This window comes from Corapipo altera, unplaced genomic scaffold (assembly GCF_003945725.1).
Source record: "Corapipo altera isolate COAL_440 unplaced genomic scaffold, ASM394572v1 0, whole genome shotgun sequence".
NCBI classification, from domain to species: Eukaryota; Metazoa; Chordata; class Aves; order Passeriformes; family Pipridae; genus Corapipo; species Corapipo altera.
This window is the reverse complement of record NW_020884872.1, coordinates 89,038,481-89,048,804: the sequence shown is the minus strand read 5'-3', so window position 1 is coordinate 89,048,804 and position 10,324 is coordinate 89,038,481. Positions and strand designations below refer to the sequence as shown.

The 10,324-nt window shown below is 43.2% G+C and overlaps 1 protein-coding gene across 4 annotated transcripts; it reads left to right on the top strand.

The window, feature by feature from the left end:
- Positions 1–81: 81 nt before the first annotated feature.
- C3AR1 (complement C3a receptor 1) lies at positions 82–8,994 on the top strand. Of its 4 annotated transcripts, none has more exons than XM_027633677.1 (4): positions 82–375; positions 1,439–1,542; positions 5,629–5,690; positions 7,488–8,994. In XM_027633677.1, exon 4 carries the CDS (start codon positions 7,495–7,497, stop codon positions 8,602–8,604), a length of 1,110 nt encoding a protein of 369 aa, XP_027489478.1. In that variant the 5' UTR covers positions 82–375; positions 1,439–1,542; positions 5,629–5,690; positions 7,488–7,494; the 3' UTR covers positions 8,605–8,994. The 4 variants fall into 4 exon arrangements, with proteins under 4 accessions (XP_027489478.1, XP_027489362.1, XP_027489422.1 ...); XM_027633561.1 differs by having other exon boundaries at positions 1,439–2,730; positions 4,842–5,690; XM_027633621.1 differs by lacking the exon at positions 1,439–1,542 and having other exon boundaries at positions 5,551–5,690.
- Positions 8,995–10,324: the final 1,330 nt, after the last annotated feature.

The following is a 10,324-nucleotide window of genomic DNA, read 5'->3' as shown; positions in this document are numbered from 1 at the left end:
TCGGGGCCCGGGGGCGGGAGGGCGCCATCTTGGAGCCGCCTCTGACACAGCAGCTGGCCCTGGCGCCATCTTGGAACCTGGCAAGTCCCGCTCCGGGGCTGGCGCGGCCATGTTTGTTTGGGGCGCCGTCCCCAGGGATGGCCGGAGGAGCGGCGCTGTCTGTGGCGCCACACGGACATCGACCTGCGTGTGTGGGTTCCCCGGGGGCTGCTCCTCTGCAGCCGTGGGCCAGACTTGGGGCTTTGAGTGAACATGGACTTTCTGTGGTGCTGGGATCGGGTGGCTTTTTGGTAAAACGGCAAACCAAGAGAAAACGTGGCGCAAAACACTACAGGTTTTGCTGCTGGAAGTGATGAAAATGCCAGCTACGCAAAGGTTAATTTCAGGAGTGTGGCTTCCCCAAAAATGTGGCGAAAATAAGAGTGTAGATACTATTTTATTTATCGATTTAGTTAAGACTAGCAGTGATGCTGACATCTCAAGGGTCAGAAAAATTAACAATTTGCCCAAGAAGTTCCAGGAAATGAGGGAGGGGGTTGTGAAGCGGAGTACTGCCTAATTGTCGCAAAAATACAGAATATGTAAAAATCCTCTTAAGAAAGGATGTTCTTTGATGTTTGATCTTTGTATGCTTTCAAGCCTTATCAACAACAAGAGAGCTTTAATCCGTGAAACCCAGGGCAGCTAACCAGCAAGCTCTAAGTGATGTCCAGGTGCTAGAAAGACAAATTACTTGTGACTAGAATTACCTTGTTAGGGCTCGACGTGTTTCAATAACCTCAGACCTCGGGGAAGGTTAACAAAGCTTGGGGGAGAAGGATGTACCACTGATAGTGGACACAATGCAGAATTTATGGGCCACAAGGACATTTGGCAGAACTCCCAAGATAAGGAAGAAACTAATAAAGACAACTCGGCAACTGTGCTGAATCCGCACGCGCAGGAGCCAGTAGGAATACATGGCACCCACACTCAATGCAGATACATGTGTAAGAGGCAGCTCAGCCTCCCTCCTTGCACTGTGCCAGTGCAAGATGAGAGACATCTTCTTGCAGAAGAATGTAAAGAAAGCCTGTAAAACAGCACAGAATTACACTTCCCTAGTATAGTAGTTTAGCAATCTGTGGGCCAGGGGTTTAGTGCATTTCTTAGCAATATTTTTATAGTCTTCTATGGACTCATCTAATTTTTTTAAAACTTATTTATACTTCTAGTTACCCATATCATCCCTGGAGTTGTGAATCTGATTGTGCAATATGAAAAAATGTAAATTTTTGCTTTCAAATAAGAATTCATGTCTCTCATACTGTCACCTGTCTCTTTTCCTAGGTGAACCATTCTCATCTATTTAGCTTGTCCACCAAAAGAAGCCATTCCCAGCAATGGCTGTCTAGTCATAATTTTCTTCATTATTTTTGATTTTATAATTCTTTTTAAGATCGGGGAGTACTACAGCATTCATTGTTCAAGAAGCAATTACATTTACCTTTTGGACTGAGTTGTGTGTTGACATGATTTTTCAGAGAACATCCTGCAGTGACTGCTAAGTTTTTTCTTTGAGTTCTAATAACTCATCTGGAGTACATCCCTCCGTGTGTATAGTTACAGTTGCTTTTCCAAGTTGAGTGATTCACAATTAGCAATACTAAATTTCACCTACCTCTTTACTGTGCTGTCATTCAGTGTGCTACAGTCCTCCTATGGTCCTTCTAGGATGAGAGAGTGGCAAAAGGCCAGCTGTTGTAAGGCATGTGAGAAAAAATTCGCAAGCAGCACCAGGACTCCAGGAATACACCTCACATCCATTTCCATTGAGACTTAACCAGCAGAGAACATAACATTCTTTTGCCTGGTTCAGACAGGCATCTCTGGACCAAGAAATTATAAAGCACTGCTGATAAAAGCTAAAGGTTTTAATTTTTTTTACCTTTTTTTTTTTTAAGAATTCAGCAGTGAGGTTGAAATCTTGAAGTAGAACATATTTAAAATCAGACAGTGAAAGCAATGAAGGATCCGTATTTTTCCTGCACAGAAATTTTCAATGAACAAAAAACAAGGAACAGCAGAAATCTTGGATGGAACTCCACAATGTGCAATCATGTGAGATGTGCAAGTAGGGTAAAATGCACTGTTCATGCCAATCTGTAGGTAACCTCATAATAAACCATGCAAAAGAATCATTTGGGCTTTTGCTTTGCCTATTTAAAAAAAAAATAAGGCATTGCCCAGGAACCTACTTCATTGTACCCAACATCTGGAATTTTCCTTTTCTGCACAGAAGGTACAGGGGAAACCAGTCTCACAAAATTACTCTTTAGATAACTTAAAAATTATGAGCATTTTTACAAAACAAACCATATACTATTTCAAATGATGTTTCTTTCACTGAAAAAAATGACCCAAACACTCATCCAGTACTGAAACCTTGTTATTGTGAAGGGCTATTTTTTGATTATGTAGGTTTTATGTTGGTACCAGTTTTGCCAGGCTTTGTTCCCTACTTGGTGTCCAAAGCTTGTGCTTACCTGAGCTTACTCAACACTGTAAAGAAGTGCCCTGGAGTCATTCAGTGAATTTTTTAAAGAGGGAAATGTGGGGAGTACCAGGGCAACCCCATGGGTACTTCATGTTACTGGAGAGTCCCTAAATGCACAGTTGTGAGGAGGAAAGCAAGTACTTAGCAAGGCCTGGCCACCAGACGACTGCAGTGTGCCTTCTAGAGATACAGGTGTGCCAGTTATGGCTCAGATTTATTGGAAGAGCTTTGGACAGATGTTTTAGGAACATCAGTTTGCCATATACACAAGGGACATTCAAGGTCTGTGGAGGATCATAGCCAGCTAGACATGCCACCTGCAGAGAAATAAATGGTAGGTCAGAGAGAGGCTGCAAAGCTTTTGAGAACTGCAGAAGTGGAAGAAATATGAAATAAAAGTAGAATTCTCCATTCTTGCTGAAGTGTTTCAGAGACAACCTGCATACTCTTGCAGAAGGGAGGCTTTTTTAAATACACTGATCACGTTTTTGGAATTGCATATGGGTGTAATTGTTTAGTAACTGCTGGACTGGTGCAGTTTTGTAGTAAGAAGCCTGAAAAGGCAATATACATGGTAACTTGCATTATGGTTTTAGCCAACTTGTGCTGTCTGGTTGAGTCTGTTAATTAAGATTAACTTCAAGAGGAACATTCTTATAGGCAAGCTGATGGAATATGGGCTAGGCAAGCAGACAGTGAGATAGACTGAGTAGTGGCTGAACTGCTGAGCTCAGAGAGTGATGATCAGAATAACTTCATCCATCTGTACACCATCTGTGGTGTCCAGCTGCAGCTGACACTGGTTCCAGTACTGTTTAACTCTTCATTAATGACCTGGATGATGAAGTAAAGTGCACCCTCAACAAGTTTGCAGACTAAACAGAAGTGGTGTGAGTGGCTGAAGCACCAGGTCTCTGTGCCACCATTCAGAGGAACCTGGACATCCCGGAGAACTGGACAGACAGGAACCTCATGAAGTTCAAGGAGAGGTGGAAAGTCCGGGGGAGGAACAACCTCATGCAGTAATGCATGTTGGGGGATGAGCACCTGGAAAGTAGCTTTTCAGAGAAGGATGACATTGTGGTCCTGGTGGACAGAAAGTTGAACATAAGCTGCCAATATGCCCTTGTAGAAAAGAATGCCAGTAACTGCCAGGGCTGGATTAGGAGAAGTGTTGCCAGCAGGTCAAGGGAGGTGATCCTTCCCCTCTACTCATCACTAGTGAGGCCACATCTAGAGTGCTGGGTCCAGTTCTGGGCTTCTCACTACTACAGAGACGTGGACATACTGGAGTGAAACTTGTGGAGAGCCACTAAGGCAATTAAGGGACTGGTACACCTGTTGTGCAAGGAGAGGCTGAGAGAGATGGAACTGCTCAGCCTGGAGAAGAGAATCATAGGATGGTTTGGGTTGGAAGGGACTTTAAAGATCACCTAGTTCCAAACCCCCTGCAATGAGCAGGGACATCTCCCACTAGACCAGGTTGCTCAATGTCCCATCCAACCTGGGGAGAAGAGAGAAGGCTTAGGGGGATTTTTTTCATCTGTCTGATGGGAGTGTTTAATGGAGATGGAGACAGACTTTTCTCTGTGGAGCTTGGTAACAGGACAAGAGGCCAGAGAGACACACTGAAACACAGGAAGTTCTATCTGAACACCAAAAAAAAATCAATTTTTTACTGTGAGGGTGGTTGAATATTGGAACAGATTGCCCTGGAGAGTTTGTGGAATCTCCTATGGAGATACCCAGACATAACTGGACACAGTCCTTGGCAGTCTTGTCTAGCTGACCCTGCTTTGAGCAGTGGGGTTGGGCTCCAGGCAGCCTTCCAACTTCAACTAATCTGTGATTCTGTGAATTAGAGCCTTTCTCAGCTAGCTCAGCCTCTATATCATAAGGGGAATGGAGAGAGCCAGAAGAGAAGAAAATGCAATGTGGTAATTTGGGATTAACACCAAAGCTTAGAGAGGTTTTAACTTGGAGGATCAAAACTGGTGGAGAAGGACCTTCTTGCAAAGTAGAGTTTGACTAGAGCTAGCAAGTTCCACGGTGGTGACCAGGCTGTGTGTCCCTCGGCCAACAGGAGCCCATAAGAGTAACCTCTTGTCAGCACTGCCTGTCTGGGTCCGAGGGGTCCCACAGGAAGAATGGCAGCTGAGAATATGATGCAGCTAGAGAAATTTTTCTGGCAGACTCCCTGTCTATCCTTGGGGGTACAGCTCAGCCCTCCCCTGTCTTCCTGTTTCTGGTTTCACGGGTTTTGTATTGGAGGCAGCATTTGTGGGTTTCACAGAGACACACTCAGGACCAGAACTTTGCTCTGCCATGGTTTCTTTTCCAGACCAAAACCAAAATACCGAGGCTGATTCTTGAATGTCTGGGCTTTGTCATTTCTGCTAGCAGTCTTGATTTGCCAAATTGTGAGGGGCAATCTCTTGCCCTAGAGATCTTTTGTTCTTATTGTCTTGCCACATTTTGTGCAATCAGCATTTCAGTTAACCACTTCTAACTTTCTATCAGTCAAGTTCCTTCTTAAAAAATAGAGTTTAAATACCCTGAAATGTAAAAGTCAGATTAAAATCCCTTTGACATGACCAGTCATGGTTTGCTGAATACAATGTTCTAAGATGTCTCAAGATTGGACAGAAGCTGATCTGGATTGACAAGAATCCTAGAAAAATGGGATTAACTAGGTGAATGTGCTGATCTGATAAAACATGGAAGTGGCTACAAGACAACAGGTCAGACATTTGACAGTAACATGGCAGAGTTTGGAATTATGAATTATATCAAATGTCAGTACTATGCCAACAGGCAAGATGTCATTCAGTTGTCTTATGGAAACTCTAGTAAAGTATAGGTCTGTGCACATTATTCCTTTGCTTTCTACTAATGTTTTATTTAGGCCACTATTTTGACAATATCAGGATAACTTCTTTTGGTTTGACTGTTTATTTAAAGAGCAGATGATATCTAAAACTTCAAATATGAATCATTCTAAGCCTTTCCATCAGGGTGAAAGAACACACTTGGCACACACATACAGGAAACAACAAGCAGTTCCTAAAATGTCATGTGAGTTTCTTTTTTCAGTAACTCCAGGGACAGGACTGATGGTACTTGCTCCCTGACACACTGAAATAACTTCACTCAGGTAGGTATCATAAGCTGCTTTCCTCTTCTACTTGCAATTTATTATTATTCACTCCTGAAAACCTCTCTCTCTCCTCCAGTTCCTCTTCCATTTTTGAACAACATTTCAGCCCTTTTAGCCCTCTTGAAAACATAGAGTGGGCAGTATCTTTGTATTTATTTGTCTCTCTGTTTACTTTGGAATAGGACTTGCATTACTGTCTTTACAGCATTCCTTGATTCCCTATCCCCTTCGCACCATTTTCTGTAACTATATGAGGAGGCAACAAGATTCAGCTGGTGCAGCACTGTTCTCCAGTTGGCCCTGTAAAAGTCACTTCTGCATGTATCAGCAAGACCACAGGAAATGGAACAAACTTGCTAGAATTTTAAGTTAAGACTCCAGCTTTAAGTTAAGTCTTACAGAGGCTTCTTTCATAGCTTTTCTTGCAGGTCACCCTCATCTAAAACGTCTTAGCAGTTATTACTAAAAACTGGCAAATTACAATCTAATTTTCTTCCTGGTGAAGCAGTTCTAACACTTATGCATCACTCCACATTTAGACTATATGTTATGCAAGAAAGAGATGGATGATTTGAATGAAATTTTTTTAATAATATTGATATTTAGTCCTGCAAAAAAACAGTCCCTGACTGTCATTTAAGTACTGGCATAACAGAGGTAAAAAGAGGGTCAGTTATGTTATTCATGTCTTCTCAGTTGCTTTTGCAGGCTGTATTCAGCTCTTAACTATGCAGCTTCCTTGCATTTTAGTACCATTTTAGGGACCTTTCAGCAACACAACTGCTTTCATTGATTCAGCAAGGATTTAGTTAACAGGCATTTTATAGACAAATCTATTAATACCTAAAGGATGAAGATTGGGCACTTTTTCTCAGTTCTATCTTGGCTTTGCTGGTTTTCCTTTCCTTTCTAAATTTACTAATATCTAAGTCCAAGAATAACTGAGCAATTAACATTGTTCCTCTACTACTCTCATAGTTTTAACATGTCACTTAAGTATGTGGTAGCTCAGCTTCATTGTCTTGCAATAAGGCACCTCTTATATCTAAAATGGCTCAAGAACCTTACTGCTATTACTCTGTATTTTCATTTTCATTTCTACAAATAAATCTCTGTTCTTCTTAAGCCATTCATTTCTTGCCTTTCATAGAACCTTAACCATTAATTTCTTGCCTTTCTCCTCATCAAGACTAGCTTTCCAAGGAACCAGCAGACAGGTCAGAATACAAGCGAGGGAGAAGGAAGTGGTTACTAAGACTTCCCTAAAATACTCCTTAGCCCTAAAATACCCCTTAGCAACAGAGTTGCTGTCTTCTGTGTTCTATTTATAATGTCCAGACAAGCACCGCTTTCTTAGCCTACATGTATTTCACTGGTTATGCCTGAGGAAATTGTTCGTTTTAAAGGGAACAGGACTTAAAAACACGGATTTCCCTTTCTGAGAAGTGTAATCAAAGCAGGAAGGCAACAGGAAACACCTGGGGACAGCATGGCCATGTGAACAGGGAGCGCCACTTTGGAGACTAAAGAGAACCAGATATCAAAGGGGGTGACAGAGATAAGAGAATGTAAATGCATACACCTGTTTGAAGAGTGGGGCTTATGTAGCTTAGCCACTACGAGAATGATGAAGGTGTACAATGGTCACATTAGTAAACCTTTAGCACAAACTTGTATAGACCAATGCCCTTGTATCCTCACAGGTCTGTACTGTAACCTGACTTCATGAAAGATTAAGAGAAGAATTTGGGGAGGAGAATGTGAATTGCTACTAATTTGCTCTCTGTTTTATAGCTGCAGAATGCCTCAGCTCCTGGGCAATAGCAGTTCAGAGGAACAGGCTGCTGTGTATTATGCATCGGTATCAATTGTCTCCATTGCTATCTTCATCATTGTTTTCATCACAGGCATCCCAGGCAATGGATTGGTAATCTGGGTAGCTGGTCTGAAAATGAAAAGGTCTGTGAACACTGTGTGGTTCCTAAACCTTGCTGTGGCTGACATGATGTGCTGCTTGTCCTTGCCATTTTTCATTGTTCACCTGGCCCTCCATGAACACTGGCCATATGGTTGGTTCCTCTGCAAAGTCATTCCATCAGTCATAATCTTCACCATGTTTGCTAGTGTCTTCCTACTCGTGGCCATCAGCATCGACCGGTGCCTCCTTGTCATGAAACCTGTCTGGTGTCAAAACCATCGGACAGTGAAATTTATATCGCTAATATGCAGTGGCATTTGGATCCTGGCCTTCATTTTCTGCTGTCCTGTCTTCTACTACCGTAAGACAAGCACTTATGATGGCAAAACTGAGTGTGGGTACAGTTTTGGAGACGATCAGGTGCTAGATTATATAAATGAGTCTGCAAATGAGTCATGGGAAGAATACTCACCTCTAGCCTACAATGGTAACGACTTGTTGGGAAATACCTATGAAGGTGATTATTCTGTACCCCTTGCCTTAGTGGTAATAAACATCACTAGGGCTGTCTTTGGCTTTGTGCTCCCCTTTGGCATAATGGCAGTTTGCTACGTCCTTATTGTTTTCAGAACTCGCGCAAATCAGTTTAGCAAACTGCACAACAGGATGCTGCGAACAGTTGTGCTCGTGGTAGCTGCGTTCTTCACCTGCTGGGCTCCATACCACGTGGTTGGGATTCTCTCCCTTGTACCTAGTCTTAGAACAGGACTGACGGAGTCACTGATCCTCTGGGATCACCTTTCTACAGCACTTGCCTATGCCAACAGCTGCATCAACCCCCTGCTCTATGTTTTTGTGGGACGGGACTTCAGGGCAAAGGTACGGCAATCAGTGCAAGGAATCCTGGAAGGTGCCTTTAGTGATGAACTCACATGTTCAACCCTTCACAGAAGCCAGACTTCGGCAGAGAAGAATATTAGCAGCACAGTGTAATGCAGGACTTCCTCTCACCATTGCAGAAAGACCAAGCTATGGCCCTGCACATCAGTCACTGTTTAACAGCTGTTTTTGCTCTAACACATTTCATTAGCCTGCAACTCCACACCCAGGACACTGTATGGTTCAGATCATGACAAGTAGCCCCTTTACATCCTACTCTAGAGATGGGAAGTTGGAAGTATCAAGAGTGAGGGAAGACTCTGGTGAAGCAGAAGAGAGAGAGAGTATTTTAACACTTAAAGAAGAAAGCAGGGCTGCAGAATGTGGTGGGATCATGTAGCTGAACCTCTGAATTGAGATGTTATTTTATTTCCATATGTCTATGTTCTACATCTCCTGTCTCTGATAAACTGCAGATAAAACTCACTTTGATGTCTCTCCTCAGAATGTGATCACATCTTTCTTCTCCTTTGTCTCTACTTGGGGCCTGAGGTGTGTGGGGGAGTATCTGAAGATTCCCCTAGAGGGTAATGTTACATTCAGGAAGGACACTGAGGTGCTGGAGCAGGTCCAGAGGAGGGCAACAAGGCTGGTGAAGGGACTCAAGCACAAGTCCTATGAGGAGAGGCTGAGGGAGCTGGGGCTGTTCAGCCTGGAGGAGGCTCAGGGGAGACCTCATCCCTCTCTACAACTACCTGAAAGGAGGTTGTAGCCAGGTGGGGTTGGTATCTTCTCCCAGGCAACTATCAGCAAGACAAGAGGGCATGGTCTCAAGTTGTGCCAGGGGAGGTTTAGGTTAGATATTAAAAAGAATTTCTTTACAGAGAGGGTGATCAGACATTGGAATGGGCTGCCCAGGGACATAGTGGATTCTCCGTCCCTGGAGATTTTTAAAAAGAGACTGGATATGGCACTTAGTGCCATGGTCTAGTAACTGCAGCGGTAGTGGATCAAGGGTTGGATTTGATGATCTGGGAGGTCCCTTCCAACCCAGCTGATTCTATTCTATGATTCCTTTACAGCCCTGTGTTAGAGCAGCACTTGCCCCAGGCAGCTGCACTGAACTGACTGGGAAATACATCACTGTAACTCGTCCAATGCACATGCAGTACCTATGTTCATTAGCATGCTCACTGCCTCCACAACACTCTCTCCACCACCAGAGTCCCAAATATTCCTTTTAGGAAGTAGTTTGAGATTATCCAAATGTACCTCCTGTATTTCAAGATGGCACATGTGCAGAATTTAAATAGCTGTAGTCACAGATGATCCAGATCAGATGACTGCTAGACTATCAGCCATTTGGCAAAACTCTGGAATTGAGAAATGATAACCTCAAGAAGGTGGGGAATGAGCACACTGGGGCTCAGTCACATCAGGCTCTCTTTACAAGAGAGGTGTGCTTCTTGTGTCCTTCTGGCAGAGGAAGATAAAAATTTCATCCAGTCAGGCTATTTGGGGTGTTCCCAAGCTTGAACGTTCCCTGCTCCTGAAAAATGGTAATACATTTACTAGGTACTCTATGGAAGCAGTTTAAAAATCTGCTTTTTGTGTTGCTCCTTCCTTAAAAGAGAAAGGTCAACACATGGTATGACAGCCACCAAACACTGGTAGAGTTTTCACTCTGCCTTTCTGGTGAGCACAAGTTGAAAGACTCACAGATCTCAGTGCCTCAAAAACAGTTATCTGGGAGAACTTCCAACTCTTTGTCTCAACATCGTAAAAAAGTCTCTGTCTAAAGTACATACAGGTTCATTTAGCCATGTCAACACCA

Coding starts and splice junctions, on each gene's coding strand:
- C3AR1 (XM_027633621.1), top strand. CDS start 7,495: ATGCCTCAGCTCCTGGGCAATAGCAGTTCAGAGGAACAGGCTGCTGTG.